Source organism: Chiloscyllium punctatum, chromosome 4 (genome assembly GCF_047496795.1).
Source record: "Chiloscyllium punctatum isolate Juve2018m chromosome 4, sChiPun1.3, whole genome shotgun sequence".
NCBI lineage: Eukaryota > Metazoa > Chordata > Chondrichthyes > Orectolobiformes > Hemiscylliidae > Chiloscyllium > Chiloscyllium punctatum.
The window spans coordinates 36,852,462-36,869,994 of record NC_092742.1 but is presented as its reverse complement, the minus strand read 5'-3'; the positions used below and the strand labels follow the sequence as shown (position 1 = coordinate 36,869,994).

General features: G+C 39.4%; 1 protein-coding gene across 3 annotated transcripts in view; it reads right to left on the bottom strand.

Annotated features, from left to right (window-relative positions):
- Positions 1 to 17,533, bottom strand: part of rtn1a (reticulon 1a) — a 244,232-nt gene that overhangs the window by 108,630 nt on the left and 118,069 nt on the right. For 2 of the 3 annotated variants that reach the window (XM_072568391.1, XM_072568392.1), the window contains one exon: positions 15,744 to 16,556. The exons of the other annotated variant lie outside the window; for it this stretch is intronic. In XM_072568391.1, coding sequence (XP_072424492.1) covers positions 15,744 to 16,556 — 813 coding nt within the window. The remainder of the gene's footprint in view (positions 1 to 15,743; positions 16,557 to 17,533) is intronic. 3 annotated transcript variants of the gene reach the window in all.

The window sequence follows — 17,533 nt, the reverse complement described above, 5'->3', positions numbered from 1 at the left end:
GTGCACCAAAATCTCTGTGCTGTTCCTGGCATGCGCAGATGTTCTTGAAATTCTGTGCATGTGCCAGCGTCTGCACATGTATGATGTCTATGCCAGTCTTCATGCTGTTCTGCGCATGCGCCGATGTCAGCTGCAAGCAGAGCAGCTTTCTATGAGGTACTGTACAGACAGCAGCTTCTTACATTTTTTAGATGTACTGTGTTTCATTAATAAATACGATTTCAACCTTCACTCAGACTGTGGTGTACTTTGCGTTAGACTTTTGGGTAAATTTTAGTGATCTCGAGTAATATTTAATGCTGGTCTGCCCCTGATCCCACTTTTCCCATAGGCTCCATTTTTTTCTATTAAATGATTTTCTATGAAGCATAATTTCATTGGAATGCAACCACGAACTACCTGTACTATTCAATTTCATAGCCACTAGATGGCACTATAAACTAGTGATTCTTCCCAATATGGGTGGAAGTAGAGTTACAATGGGCTGGATTTTGTAATTTGGAAATGTCGATGTTGGACTTGGGTGTACAAAGTTTAAAATCACACAACACCAAGTTATAGTCCAACAGGTTTATTCGGAAGCACTAGCTTTTAGAGTGTTGCTCCTTCATCAGGTTGTCTTTCAATAGACCTGTTGGACTATAACCTGGTGTTGTGTGATTTTTAACTCTGGATTTTATGGTCAACTAGAGACAGAGAGCACTCAGCAGATACCTCTAAAACAGATTACTACTAAGATTTAGCTAAACTGCAACTTTGTCCTTTTCCAATTCGGATACCATTAAAAGTGAGTCTGTACCATCCAGTAAGTGAAGTCATACAGAGTGAAGAATTAATGAGATTGAAGGATGCTTGCAGATAGTAAACCAAGAAATAAAACCATTCTAGTAGGTCCCTGTTTAATGTCTTACTTAATGCTGTTTCAATTCAATATCTTGAAGGTTAGTTGAACATTGTTTATCACAGAGTACTTGTTCTGTGACCTGTCTACTGACACAATCCATTTACCCAAAGTATACCACTTCCAGTCCTGTATTTGGAGGATGCACCAAGGATAGTGAGGGCACACAATATCTTCTGGATGAACTTCAATGTCCATCACCGAGCAGGCTTGGCAGCACCACTACTGACTGAAGTGGATGAAGCTTGAAGGACATAAATGATAGACTGGGCATGCAGCTGATGAGAAAAGCAATAGGAGGGAAATAATTATTTGTTCTCATCCTCTCTAATCTGCCTGTGTGTGACAATATTGGTCAGAGCGGCCACCACACAGTTCTTGAGATTCCGTCCTGTCTTCACATTAAAGAATACACTCCCATTGTGTTGTAAAGCACTGCCAACATGCTAAATGGGACTGATTTTAAACAATGTAAAGTTGGATGCCCATGAGATGGTGTGGGCCATCTGAAGTATCGAAAATATTTCACCACAAGCTGTAACCTCACAAGCCAGCAAAATTCAATTCCCCATTTCCCCATTACCATCAAGCTAAGGAACAACCTTGGTTCAATGAAAAGGTGCAGCAGGACATGTGCACAACCCCAGGCATACCTAAAAGTGGAGCATCAACCTGGTGAGGCTACATCACAAGACTACAAGCATGCCAAACTGCAGAAGCAGCAGACAAGGCTAAGTGATCGCACAACTGAAGGATCAGACCTAATCTCTGCAATATGCTACAGCAAATTGTGAATGGTTAAGCAACTCATTCGAAAAGGAGGCTCCACAAATATCCTCATCATTCATGATGGTGGATCTGATGCAAAAGATAAGGATGAAGTATTTGCATCCATCTTCAGTCAAAAGTACTGAGTGGATGATCCAACTTTGCATCCTCCAGAAGCCCCAAGCATCATAAACACTGTCTTCAGCCAATTCCATTCATTCCACATATTAAAAAGAAACAGCTAAGGAAAACGAATACTATAAAACTCATTATAACATTCGACAATAGTACCAAAGACTTGTGCTCCCAAAATAGTTGGGTCCCTAGCCAACCTGTTCCAGTACACCCACAATACTACATCTACTTGACAATGTAGAAAGTTGCTCAGGCTTGTCCTACCCACAAAAACACAGGTCAAACACAACCCAATCAATCAGTGCCCTGCCAGCCTACTCTCAACCATTAGCAAAGTCATGAAATGGGTATCAAGTGCTATCAAGTAGCATTTACTCAGCAATAAACTACTGATTTTGAAGGTGAGTTTAGATTCCGCAAGTGCCACTCAGTTGTTGACCTCAATACAGTCTTGCTCTAAACATGGACAAAGGACTGGATTCGAATGGTGCAATGAGAGCGTTGCTCTTGACATCAAGGCAGCATTTAATCAAATATGACACTAAAGAACCTTAACAAAAGTGGGACCAATCCTAACAGGGAAGGCAGACTAACTCAGGGCATGGTTAGAAACATGGGACTCAGACATCATAGCAATTACAAAAACATGGCTCAGGGATGGGCAGGACTGGCAACTTAATGCTCCAGGATACAAACGCTACAGGAAGGACAGAAAGGGAGACAAGAGAGGAGTGGGAGTGGTGTTTTTGTTAAGGGATAGCATTACAGCTGTACTTAGGGGGAATACATCCAGGGAAGTTATTTGGGTGGAACTGAAAAATAAGAAAGGGATAATCACCTTACTGGGATTGTATTACAGACACTCAAATTGTCAGAGGGAAATTGAGAAACACATTTATTTGTAAGAAGATTTCAGTTATCTGTAAAAATAATAGGATGGTTATGGCAGGGGATTTTTACTTTACAAACATAGACTGGGACTGCCATAGTGTTAAGAGTTTAGATGGAGAGGAATTTGTTAAGTGTGTACAAGAAAATTTTCTGACTCAGTATGTAGATGTGTCTACTAGAGAAGGTGCAAAACTTGACCTACTCTTGGGAAATAAGGCAGGGCAGGTGACTGAGGTATCAGTTTTAAAATAGTGATGGAAAAGGGTAGACCAGATCTAAAAGTTCTAAATTGGAGGAAGGCTAATTTTGACGGTATTAGGCAAGAACTTTCAAAAGCTGTTTGGGGGCAAATGTTTGCAGGTAAAAGGTCAGCTGGAAAATGGGAAGCCTTCGAAATGAGATAACAAGAATCCAGAGAAAGTATATTCCTGTCAGGGTGAAACGAAAGGCTGGTAGGTATATGGAATGCTGGATGACTAGAGAAATTGAGGTTTTGGTTAAGAAAAAGAAAGAAGCATATGTCGGGTATAGACAGGATAGATCGAGAGAATCCGGAGAACAGTGTAAAGGCAGTAGGAGTGTACTTAAGAGGGGAATCAGGAGGGCAAAAAGGGGACATGAGATAGCTTTGGCAAACAGAATTAAGGAGAATCCAAAGGCCCTGTGTGTGGGAAACCATGTCTCACGAACTTGATTGAGTTTTTTGAAGAAGTCACAAAGAGGATTGATGAGGGCAGAATGGTGGATGTGATCAAAATGGACTTCAGAAAGGTGTTCAACAAGGTTCCCCATAGGAGACTGGTTAGCAAGGTAAAAGCTCATGAAATACAGAGAGAACTCTGTGGGCAGCACGGTGGCACAGTGATTAGTACTGCTGCATCACAGCGCCAGAGACCCGGGTTCAATTCCCACCTCAGGCGACTGACTGTGTGGAGTTTGCACATTGTCCCAGTGTCTGCGTGGGTTTTCTCCGGGTGCTCTGGTTTCCTCCCACAGTCCAAAGATGTGCAGGTCAGGTGAATTGGCCATGCTAAATTGCCCATAGTGTTAGGTAAGGGGTATGGGTGGGTTGCGCTTCGGCGGGGCGGTGTGGACTTGTTGGGCCGAAGGGCCGGTTTCCACGCTGTAAGTAATCTAACCTAAAAACTAGCCATTTGGATACAGAACTGGCTCAAAGATAGAAGACAGAGAGTGATGTTGGAAGGTTGCTTTTCAGATTGGAAGTCTGTGACCAGTGAAGTGCCACAATAATTGGTGTTGGGTCGACTAGTTTTTGTCATTTATATAAATGATTTGGATGTGAATATAGGAAGTATAGTTAGTAAGTCAGATGACACCAAACCTGAAGGTGTACAGCAGTGTACAGTGGACAGCAAAGAAGGTTGCCTCAAATTATAACAGAATTTTGATCAGATGGGCCAATGGGCTAAGGAGGGGCAGATTGAGTTTAATTTAGATAAATGTGAGGTGCTGCATTTTGGGAAAGCAAATCTTAGCAAGACTTATACACTTAATGGTAAGGTCCCAACGAGTGTTGCTGAACAAAGGGACCATGGAGTGCAGGTTCATAGTTCCTTGAAAGTAGAGTCACAGGTAGGTAGGATAGTGAAGAAGGTGTTTAGTATACTTTCCTTTATTGGTCAGAGTATTGAGTTTAGGAGTTGGGAGGTCATAGTGCAGCTGTACAGGACATTGGTTAGGCCACTTTTGGAATATTGTGTGCAATTCTGGTCTCCTTCCTCTTGGAAGGATAATGTCAAACTTGAAAGGGTTCAGAAACTATTTACAAGGATGTTGTCAGGGTTGGAAGATTTGAGCTGTAGAGAGAGGCTGAACAGGCTGGGCTGTTTTCCCTGGAGCGTCGGAGGCTGAGGGGTGACCTTATAGAGGTTTAAAAAATCATGAGGGGCATGTGGGGGGAGTCCAAAATTAGATGGCATAGGTTTAGGATGAGAGGGGAAAGATATAAAAGAGATCTAAGGGGCAATCTTTTCACACAGAAGGTGGTGCATATATGAAATGACCTGCCATAGGATATGGTACAATTGCAGCATTTAAAAGGTACTTGATGGGTATATGAATAGGAAGGGTTTTAGAGGGATATGGGCTGGGTGCTGACAAATGGGACTAGATTAGGTGAGGATGTCTAGTCAGCATGGACGAAGTGGACCAAAGTGTCTGTTTCCGTGCTGTACATCTACAAGAGTCTATAACTCTAACAGAAATGAGATGGAAAACTCTTCCACTAGTTGTAGTGATACTGAGACAAAGACAGTAACTATAGGCCAGTGAGTCTCACTTCTGTTGTGGGCAAAGTCTTAGAGAGAATTGTAAGGGATAGGATTTATGCACATCTGGATAAGAATGATGTGATCAAGGATAGTCAGCATGGTTTTGTGAAGGGCAGGTCGTGCCTCACAAACCTTATTGAATTCTTTGAGAAGGTGACTAAGGAGGTAGATATGGGGAAAGCGGTAGATGTGGTATATATGGATTTTAGTAAGGCGTTTGATAAGGTCCCCCATGGTAGGCTACTGCAGAAAATACAGAGATATGGCATTGAGGGTGAGTTGGAGGTTTGGATTAGGAATTGGCTCTCTGGAAGAAGACAGAGGGTAGTAGGATGGCAAAGGTTCATCTTGGAGTGCCGTCACTAGCGGTGTTCCGCAAGGATCTGTTTTGGGACCATTGCTGTTTGTCATTTTTATAAATGACCTGGAGGAAGGGTTAGAAGGTTGGGTGAGCAAGTTTGCGGATGATACGAAAGTCGGAGGAGTTGTAGACAGTGAGGAAGGATATGGCAGGTTACAGCGGGATATAGAGAAGCTGCAGAGCTGGGCAGAAAGGTGGCAAATGGAGTTCAATGTAGCTAAGTGTGAGGTGATTCACTTTGGTAAGAGTAATAAAAAGATGGATTACTGGGCTAATGGTAGACTACTTGGTAGTGTTGGAAGAGCAGAGGGATCTTGGTGTCCATGTACACAGATCTCTGAAAGTTGCCACCCAGGTAAATAGTGCAGTGAAGAAGGCATATGGCGTACTGGCTTTTATTGGTAGAGGAATTGAGTTCCGGAGTCCTGAGGTCATGCTGCAGTTGTATAAGACTCTGGTGCGGCCGCATCTGGAATATTGTGTGCAGTTTTGGTCGCCATACTATAGGAAGGATGTGGAGGCACTGGAACGGGTGCAGAGGAAGTTTACCAGGATGTTGCCTGGTATGGTAGGAAAATCCTATGAGGAAAGGCTGAGGCACTTGGGGTTGTTTTCATTGGAGAAAAGAAGGTTTAGGGGTGATTTGATAGAGGTGTACAAGATGATTAGGGGGTTAGATAGGGTTGACAGTGAGAACCTTTTTCCACGTATGGAGTCAGCTATTACAAGGGGGCATAGCTTTAAATTAAGGGGGGGTAGATATAGGACTGATGTTAGGGGTAGGTTCTTCACTCAGCGAGTCGTAAGTTCATGGAATGCCCTGCCAGTAGCAGTAGTGGACTCTCCCTCTTTATGGGTATTTAAGCGGGCATTGGATAGGTATATGGAGGATAGTGGGTTAGTGTAGGTTAGGTGGGCTTTGATTGGCGCAACATCGAGGGCTGAAGGGCCTGTACTGCGCTGTATTCTTCTATGTTCTATGTTCTATGATTGTGGAGATTGGAAGTCAGTCATCTCAGTCCGAGGATAGTCTGCAGGAATTCCTCAGTGTACTGTCAAAGACCCAACCATTTTCACAGCATCATCAATGGACCTTCCCTCTATCTCAAGGACAGAAATTGATGTATTTATTGATCATTGCATCATTTTCAGCACTGTTCACTACACCTTAGATACTGAACTAGCTGAAACCTTTAGGAAGCAAGTACTAGACAACATCAAGAATTGGTTTCCATTGAGAATCTAACCATCTCTCCTTGATATTCAGTGGCATTGCCATCAGTGAATCCAACACTACCCTGGTGGTTATCATTAACCAAAACTGGAGTGGTTCAGCCATTTTATGACTATAAAAGCAAGTTGCAGACTGTGAATTCTGAAAAGAGTAACTCACTGCCTGTCCCGTGTCAGTCCACTGTCTACAAGGCTGAAGTCAGAGATTAGATGGAATACTCTCCACTTTCCTGAATAAATACAGCTTGAAAACACTCAAGAAACTTTATTCCATCCAGGACTAAGCAGCCAGCTTAATTAGCACCACATTCATCACCATTAACATCGATCTCCTTCATCACATATGCACAGTGGCAGTAGTGTGTACCATTTCAAAACTCCTTATTAATACCCACTAAATCTATGATCTCTGCCATCTAGAAGAATAAGAGTGACAGATATATGGGAATATCATCATCTGCAAGTTCCTGTCCAAGCTATGCACTAACCTGACTTGGAACTATATTGCCAATTATTCTTGGTCATGGTAAGAAAGTTCTGGCACTCATTTCTTAACAGTAATGTAGGTGTATATATATTCCAAGTACTACATAAGTTCAAGAAAGCAGCTCACTATCACCTTCTTGCAGTTGGAATGGGCAATTAAAGCTCGCCCAGTCATTGCTGTTCACAACCCACAAACCCAGTAATTTGGCTGTGATCTTACATTATGCTTGCAGCATGAGTTCCAACATTCTTGAAGTTCATAGAATACTTTTTCTTGATGATGCAAACACATAATGGGTCAGGACAGAGTATTTTGTGAGAAACTATCCGTTGACAGAAGGATCAGAAAATAGAAGACACAGTTTAAGAACATTTACATCTGTCACTATCGTTTCATTTGTTATGACATCAGGAGGAAATGCAAATGGCTAGAATCTGTAATTAACTGACTGAGTGTGTGGTGGAAATACATTAAATCACCACAATCAGTTAATGATTTCATTCTCTTTTAAACAGAAAACATTTAGGGAAAAGGCTGGGTACTGGGATCCAGTGAATTACTGAGAAGTCGCACAGAGGCAGTGGATTGAATAGCCTGGATAGAGCTAAAATAATCTATCATTTTAAGATGAACATTTCATAAATTTCACTTTATTCAGCTTCCTTTTCTAAAATAGACTAGTAGTAGCTGATCTAGTAGAAATTTTAATTTTTCCTAAACATTATAACATTCAATGCATAAACTGTCAACTTAACTCAATCCTCTGTAATACAAAGGCCACAATTCATCATCAAGCTGTTTTGTTATATGCAGCCTTTTCCTTAACTAGACACATAAGGCAGAATTTCATCTATGCATGCCTTTTCTAATAAGCAAAACCATAATTGGCTGTCACTTCTGCTTTTGTGCCAGAAACTAACACCCATACAATTCATATGAAATCTTAAAGGTCTGGCACACAAAACATGTGTAAATAGCAGAAGTTGGTTTCCATTTGAGGATCCTGCCATCGAATAATCGTTCTGCAGCTCTGGGCAGGCTATAAATGAGTAGGACATCTGAGCCATTCTTCATTCTTCCTTTGGTCTCCTCAAATTTGTCCCATCATCACTCCTTCCTACAGGTCTCTAGCAAGCACTTAAGCAAGACTATCATTGAAAATGGTTTCAATTTTGGCTGTAGTAGGCTTGAGTGGTGCAAAGATCAGTGGTGGCATCTCAGCTACTTACAACACCTACTTTCTGTGCGGCATGGTGGCACAGAGGTTAGCACTGCTGCCTCACAGCGCCAAAGACCTGGGTTCTATTCCCGCCTCAGGCAACTGTCTGTGTGGAGTTTGCACATTCTCCCGTGTCTGCGTGGGTTTCCTCCGGGTGCTCCGGTTTCTTCCCACAGTCCAAAAAAATATGCACGTTAGATGAATTGGCCATGCTAAATTGCCCGTAGTGTTAGGTGAAGGGATAAATGTAGGGGAATGGGTCTGGGTGGGTTGCTCTTCGGAGGGTTGGCGTGGACTTGTTGGGCCGAAGGGCCTGTTTCCACACTGTAAGCAATCTAAAACATATATCAATGGTTTTCATGAACAGACAGCATATTAAATCTATGTCCTGACGATACAAAGAGAGAGGGTTATCAGTTGACAATGAGCTGAGTAAACTGAGTCTATATGCCTTGGAGATTAGAAGAATGGGAAGCAGCCTCATTGAAATGTACAAGATTCTGAAGGGGCTTGATGTGGTGATTGCTGAGAGATTGTATCCATTGGTCAGGGAATCTAGAACAAGGGTCACAATGTTCAATATAGGGGGCTAATCATTTAAGACAAGGTTAATTGAAGCTAGTTCACTCAAAAGATGGTAAATCTTTGGAATTCTGTACTCCAGAGGTGTGGAAGCTATTTTAGAATATAGAGAAGGCTGGGATAGAAAGGCTTTTTTCAAAATCTCAAAGAATTAATGGATAGGGAGAAAAGTTGAAGCCCAAGATCAGTCATGATTGTATTAAATGATGAATCAAGCTCTTAAAGTCTATGATATACTCCTGCTTCTATTTCTACCACTTCGTATGCTCTAAAGATCCAAGTATATTCAGAATTAAAGGCAACATTTTCATGTCAACTACGTGGCATTCATGATTTGCAACATAAAAAACAGCTTTCACTTCGAGTCTAATTTCTCAATTAAATTAAACAAAGTTTGACTCAAGATATGTTTATGAAAATTTATATTGTTTGCAGCTTTACTGTAGGGCTCAATTTACTGTGTTCTAAAATGTAGCATAATATTGATGTAATTAACATTGTCACAATTATAAAACAAATCCCATACCAACCATCCAGATGTCCCCAAATTAGGGAAGACTTAAGTCAAAGTACTAAAGTTTTAAACTGTTAACCAATAAATTATGAAATGGGATCACTTCAACCAATAATAAAAGGAAATTTGATCAACCACTTGGGAAGGAAATGTGGCACTACATCTCAGAGGTGAAAAGGCAGTGTATTCCTCAAAGTTTCACAGTTCAACTACCAGAAAAATAAAGCACATCCCAATTTTAATTCTGAATCTTTTATATTATGTCATAAAGTTGTGCCAATTTTTTAACTTCCTTTTGGTTCATTTGTTTAGAATAAACTTACTGTTTAATACAAAATGTGAATATCTGGTAGAATAGCAACCTTCTTAACAGACTAATCAAATCACTCTTCATAATGTATCTATAATTTCATTTAAATATTTTGATAGATGCTTTCTGTTCATTTTCAGGTTAGCATTATATCTGGTCTCAGGTACACAAACTGATTTTTAAAAAAAACGAAAACAGAAATTATTGTAAACGCTCAGCAGGTCTAGCAGCATCTGTGAAGAGGAATCAAAGTTAATGTTTTGGGTTTGATGACCCTTCATAGATGCTGCTAGACCTGCTGAGATTTTCCACCAATTTCTGTTTTCGTTTCCGATTTACAGCATCCGCGGCTCTTTCAATTCTGATTGAAAAGAATCCTGGGCAGGATTTTCCAATTTGATTTTTGGCATCAAATTCAAGTCGCTACAATGTACCATGTTGTCAGCAGTCACCCAACACCAATTTTTCCTGGAGTGACCAGGTAAAAAGTAGCCAAAAGGGTACTCACTATCTAATTATGGATGCCTCCACCTGAATGTTGAATCAAAACAGTGCAGTAATTCAGTTATTTTATAAATCATTGATGTCAATGCACTCGGGATACTGTATCACTTCTAGTTGCAAAAGTGATAAAATGTTAGTAATTGTAAGGATACAGAAGCCAGGAAACTAGAATATCTGAGGGTTTATGGGGTCTGGAATATGAAGAGCTACTGGACATATTGTCAATGTAAAGGGGGAGACTAGCACGAAACATGATGGTTGTTTTTATGACTCAAAGGGATTACATTATGCAGACCAGAACAGTCGTGCTGAAAGACATGACCTGTGTTGAGGGGTGAATTCAACATGAATTTGTAGCAACATTATTTCTGTGAGCTCTTAGCAAATCTATGGGGAGACAGTGAAGCCATTAGCATTGATGCATTCAAATATAAATTGGCTAATATTTCTTTCAGGAAATAACATTTTGTTCTAAGTTGATGACTAATTTAAAACATGACATATGCAAATGAAAAACACTTGAGTAGGTGATGATGGACCCACACTTTCCAAAGATTTTCCCTAGCAGATGTTTTCTTGTGTTATGTCTGGATCAGCTGCAGAATAATTGATAAACATTGATTGCTATTAGGCGAAACTAAGGACTGCAGATGCTGGAGATTAGAGTTGAAGGTGTGGTGCTGGAAACGCACAGCAGGTCAGGCAGCATCCAAGGAGCAGGAAAATTGACGTTTCAGGCAAAGGCCCTTCATCAGGAAAGCTATTAGTCAATTTCATTATCATGTGACTATCACTAAGCTAGAAGGCAAACTAAATGGACCTTAGTTTTGTTTGTCAAGCAATTCTCACGTTATTACTTCTGAGCAATCCCCCCTCAAAATCTCCCATAGAAGACATAAAAATTTTGCTTTGAAAATTCTGCTTCTCAAGCTTTCCTAAAAAGTAGTAATAATTTTATGACTCAGTACTAAAGTGAACGCAATGATCTGATTTTATGGCTAGTATTATGGTAAAACTAAACTTAGAAAGACTATTGATGGACTGTCAGTATTACAATTAAGAAAGAAGCAATCAGATTTTTTTCTCATGATGAATGAACAGCCACCCATTTTTCCATTTCACACCCCAGACATCCTTATAATTGGTGGTGTGGCAAAAACTCTATTATTGATTGTGGTTTGTTAAAATACTATGTGCTTCATCGATTATCTTTTCGGGAAGCAATGTAATGGTATGGATAGATCAATAGATGCTCTCTATTGCTTTGAAAATGGGCTGTTTATATAATCCAAATGATGAAGACCAATAGATATAGCTAAGAGTAACTTATTTGTGTATTTTTGACCACCAATGGAAAGCTTTTTACTGGTCATTACCAGGTGCATGCAACCTATGAAGCAAGTGCATGCACAAAGACAACAATATCATCATCACCATGTTAATGTCAGTATACATTCACATTGTGTGTCTTGATATTTCAGTTATAAATTGTCATCCAGTAACCATGATTTTACTTTGTTAGAAATGAATAAGTTATACTTACAATATCACAATAAAATTGCTTTGTCCAGTACATTAACATGGGCTGTAACCATTTATCTTAGCTGTGTTAAAACCTTCATCTTTTTAATTAAAAAGCTTGCATTGAAGAAGGGCAGGGAAGAGTGTATTTCAATGGTTAGTGATGGGTCCATTTTTATTCTTGATGGCTTCTTGCACTTGGGCATTGGGAACATGATATTGGAACTTTCTGGTGCAATTAAAGCAGAGCTTGCGAACATCAAAGTAAATTATGAAAGATCGTTTTACTGCGAAGCAATATGAAACAATGGACTTTCTAAGAAAGGTCCAATAAGAGTAAATATGGAATGAGGAAAAAATGTTTGAACAGAGGTTTCTAGGAATTCGAACAAATAATTTAAAACTATGTAACAGTAAAGCAAAATCATACAAATAAATGTATTTGCTTGGTATAGTAGTGTATTTCTTACAGTTACATTGCATTCCTATTTTAGTCACATTAATTCAGTCATATTTGTATCACAAAAACCTGTCATTTTCTCAAAATTATATTGGAGATGAAGGAGAAATAATTTTGCTTCAACTAAAGAAGAATTGGTGTACACAATATCTAAATCCCCTTTTCTTGAAGTTTGCTCCTGAGGAATCTTCATTCCACTGTATGACACTCAGAATTTGTGGTTTTACTAAATTCCTTATAGAATCCCAGAATTTCTGAGGTGAAGGAAACTGTGAAACTACCATGTGTGGACCCAATTATGATGCCAAATGAAGAGAAATGAGACATTTTAGTCTTTTCACTTCACATTCCTGTCCTTGTAACCCTCTGATAAATCAAGAGGTTAATATTACATTTACCATGGGATTAAACATAGCTTTTTCAGCTGTCTCAGATCAGAGAGTTTGGGAGGGGATTCCTGGGTATTGCCAAAGACAATCACAAAGGTAAAGCATACACAGCAGACCTTTACTCTAAAACTGCTCAGTTTTTCTCACACTATCACTGGTGCAAGACCTTGCCAAGAGATGGGCCCCTGCCAGATCTTTGCCAATGCAATGTTAAAATATCCAGGCCAGTCAATGTATGGAAATTTATATGTCTGGATGGGTGCATGCATCTCAAACAGGAAATAATAGACTTGCTAGTCTAGCATCTGTTGCAGGGAAATTATTGGAATCTATAATTAAGGGCAGAGTAAGTGAACATATTGGGAAATTTGAGCTATTTGGAAAGAACCAAACATGTACTTGTAAAGGATCAGTAACGTTTGATGAGCTTAACTGAATGTTTTGAGGAATAACTCAATAATTGATATGAGAATGTTTATGACTATAATACATATGGATGTCCACAAAGCATCCAATAAGGCAAGTCATTCAAAACTGCAGATAAAATTAAAGCTAATGGAAGGGAAAGCAAATTGTTAACCTGAACAGGACATTGGTTAGTTAGTAGAAGATAAAGATTAGGAATAACAGGCATAAACTATGAGAAGAGAAGTGTCCTACAAGGTTTTTGGTGGAGTCTAAACTCTTCACTATAGCTATGAATGACTTGGTTAATGACAATGCAAAAAAGGCAGGTCCAGTGTAAACTGGAACAGCTCCAGAGTTAATTGAGAGCAGGTAATGTTCTTTGTACTTTATACCTTTCCCCCATCCTCTCAGGGCTCTTGTAGCACAGTGGTACTGCTACCACTTTGAATATGGAGTAAATACATATGGCAGAAATGAGGTTAAAGGGGTGGGTAGGAAGTATGATATGGCATGAATTAGCAGTGAATTGACACAGGCACTTCAAAAGGTCACAAGAGTTTGAGAGAGGGGTATGAGCTGGCACATTACCAATAAAAGGACCATGGGGGTTGGGTACAAGGCATAGAATGCCATGGAGGATGCAAGGGGTGGATACATAAGTGGTATATATGAAGCATTAGGAGTGTGGCGATGTGATTGCTAAGGGTTGGAGAGTTGTTTTATGCTTTATTCTTTTCTTAAACTTCAATGCAGAACTAGCACGTGGAAGCAGGAGACCTTCCGTCAAGCTATCTCCACACCCAACATTCTTCAGTGTTTTAGGGGTCAACTACCTAATTTCTCAGGTAACCTTACCAGCCAAGAATGAAAATTGCAACTTCCGAGGCATCGTTACCTGGGGTGAGCTTGTAAATCATGGACTTGTCCCAACAGTGCTTTGTCATGGGAACAAAAAGCAGGCATGAGTCCATATAATTAGAGGAATAGAAATTGAAGGGAAAGTAGATTTGTTATAGCTGTATGAAGTCTATCTAGAGTACTATGTTTAGCTCAGGGCAATATACCTTAGAAATAATATGCCCTTTGAAGGAAAGTAGCATAAATTAATCCTTATGATATTGTGTTTCCAAGGGTTAGATTATGATGGAAGAATAACCAGACTTCTATTCCATGGAGGAAAGAATGTGAAGGTCTGATTTGTTTGAGGTTTTTGAATCTTACAAAAAAACAGAAAGCGTAAACAGAAATGTTTTTCACTGATAGGGGAGACGGGAACAAGGGGACAAATTTAAAATCAAAGCCAGCTTTTCCAAGAGTGAAGTTAGGAAACACATTCATGTGAAGACTGGCAAAACTATGGAACTATGCTACAAAAATCAATGATATTAAATCTGAAATTCAAAGTTTTTTAATCAGACAAGGATACAAAAATAATACGGAGCAAAGGTTAGTGAATGGATTTAAGGCATAGATTTACTGTGATCTGACTGAATTGAAGGGCTGAATAGCCTAGTCCTTTCCAACACTGGGTAGAAGCCAGAAAAGGCAACCTTTTATTGATTTGATAATGTTTTAAAAAGCATATTCTCATGTAGTTAAATAAAGACAGTTTTCAAATTGAAATACACATTTAAAATTCATCATCCAGAACGGTCTTTACCCCTGCTTTATCCAATTAATCAGACAGCAATTTTACTAATTACAGTAGATAAGCAGAGATCGACAGTTACTTTACTAACATTCAAATCTTTAACAAGAGAGATAACTTTACACATTAATGTTAGCTGTGCCCAAGAGTGAGACCTTTGAAAACATTTTCAAAAGTTGGCATTTGATAAATGGCTGTTAGTTAAGTGCATTGCCTCATAAATAATTCAAATGCTTGCATTTCACTTAGCTTACATTACCTGAATGGTTGATAGGCATTACACATCATACTTAAATTCTAGAGATGGTGGACACTAGGTCAGGGTAGGGATAGGGAGCAGGAGAGAAAAATCAGTCTGCGAAAATTAACAAAGAGTAACATAAAATAATATTAAGTAATTAAACATGCAACCAATGTCAAGCAATGCTTTGAAGACTTCTAAAAGGCAAGTTGTGAACAGATGCATTATCAACTTTAAATTATGATTTGGAGATGCCGGTGTTGGACTGGGGTGTACAAAGTTGAAAATCACAACACCAGGTTATGGTCCAACAGGTTTAATTGGAAGTACACTAGCTTTCGGAGCGACGCTCCTTCATCAGGTGATAGTGGAGGGCTCGATCGTAACACAGAATTTATAGCAAAACTTTGCATGAATTTATGTAAAACTCTGTTATCTCACTTTTTAGATTAGAATCAATCTAAACATCAGGTCATAGACAGAGAACACAGGGGCCTAATACCTTCAACATATTGTCTAGTTATCACCATGGTTAACAGCTAACCCAAGAATGCAACTTTTAAAAAAAAGGGTTTTGTGATTTACACGTGAAAGAAGTGAAACTATCACTGTATTCTAACAGATGAAAGGCTTAACAGACAATCAATTTTTTTAATGTATAATTTCAGTTACATCACACTGCAAATTTTTGCTATAAATTCTGTGTTACGATCGAGCCCTCCACTATCACTTGATGAAGAAGCGTCGCTCCGAAAGCTAGTGTACTTCCAATTAAACCTGTTGGACCATAACCTGGTGTTGTGATTTTCAACTTTAAATTAGTGAGATCTGAAGATGGTTTGAAATAAATTATTAATATCAGAGTAATGGCGAAAGTTACCTGATTTCTTATTGAGTACCAGTAGAAACTGCTCAGAAGTAATAGGCTGGCTGTTGTCGAAATCTTTTCCAGTCTTGGCTCTGTCTGAGGATTTGCTATCACTTATTTTTCCAGCGGTTTCTTCAGAGACTTCTTCAGGAGATGGTTCTTCAACTACTACCTCAGGTGTAATGAAAGCCTCTGAATAATCGAGAGGGGTAAGGGGCTCAATAGTGGCTGCCTCAGTTCCATTAGAACCTTTGAGAATAAAAGTTGCAGGATACTCAGCAAATTGACTTGACTGATGATCTGATTCTTGCTGGTTGTCCATTATCAAGGCTTTTTCAGCAGACTCTTTCCCCATGCTATTAGATTTCATAGGGGAGCCTTGTTCTCTTTGGAGACTCTCTTCAGATGCTGATGAAACATCATATGGATCAATGATGAGCTCACTGTCAAGCTCAGCTTCACGTTCCTCCCTCAAGATGCTATACTGGACCGAAGAAACGGAAGAAGGTGGAGTCCCACCAGCCTGTCTGAATGCCATATAGCTGCAATCTTCTGCTTCTTCCACAGACAGTGATTCATCTGGTACTACCTCTATCTCAGAATCTCCAGATTCAGCACTGCTGGCCTCTAGATCTAATGTCGTTGCTGGTAGATTTGACAAATTCTGTGCAGACTCATCTAATTTTGTTAAGGCAGCACTTGGGGAGCTCTCTTCTTCCATGGTATTTAAAGAAAAACACTGAATTTGCTCTGATGTCTTGCTGGCAACAGGGTGTTCCTCCTCCAGAAAATGGTAAGCAGCTTCAATCTGTGAATCAGACTCTTCTGCAATCATAAATGCAGACAGAAAATATGCTCAGTGAGCACCCAAAGTTTTTTTTTTGCCGCTGTAATAGTACATCAAGTTTATTATCAACACCATATCTGTTAAGTTTTGCATTTTTAAAAGCTCAGTTGTATGTCGAGGAAGGAAGAGCTAGACTGAAAATGTATCCTCGTGAAACAGATTCTTGTTGCAAATGGACATTTTAATCTCATAGCCATCAAGTTGGTGGGCAAGCATTCTGAAACTACACCTTGTTTAAAATGCTCTTTGGCTGGTCTTACGGATGTGTACAAGAACAAGCCAGCAATGGTATTGCCACTAATCTTTTCTCTACCCATTTTAGGGAGCTACTATAATATACATCTAATATTTGCCTACTTAACAACAGAGTGTAGCAGGAAATTCAACAACTGGTCATGCCAAATGTGGCTTTCTCTAATAATTCTACATGCCTATTTCTAGTTCTTCATTTAAAGTGCTAGTGAATAATTTAGTCTACCTTTCATGGATGCTTTTTCCAGTACCGTCCCACTGGATATTATAGGCATGTCAGATTCTACTCACTGGCATAGAAGAGCATTTAAAAAGGAAGGCTCTGCATTAACTTTAACAACCGAAGCTCTAGTGTCACCATCAGGGATATAAAACTGGAAACTTTACATGCCCATCTAACTTCAAGGTACTGTACACAATTCCACTGACCCAAAGACTGACTGCTATGCCGTAATTATTAGAAATGCCCTGTTTGAATTTTAAGAGTCATTTTAAAAAAAGCCAAAGCTGTATTTAACTTTAAGGTCCCTCTATAAGTCAGGAATCAAAAAATGGAAACTTAATTTGATACAGCTAAGCATTCTCATTCTTAAATTGCAGAGGGATGTGGTTTTCAAATAGATGGGCTAATGTCATTTCACTGAAATACTTCTACTATTCGTGCATATGACAGGATATAAATTCACAAACTTTTCACATTTTT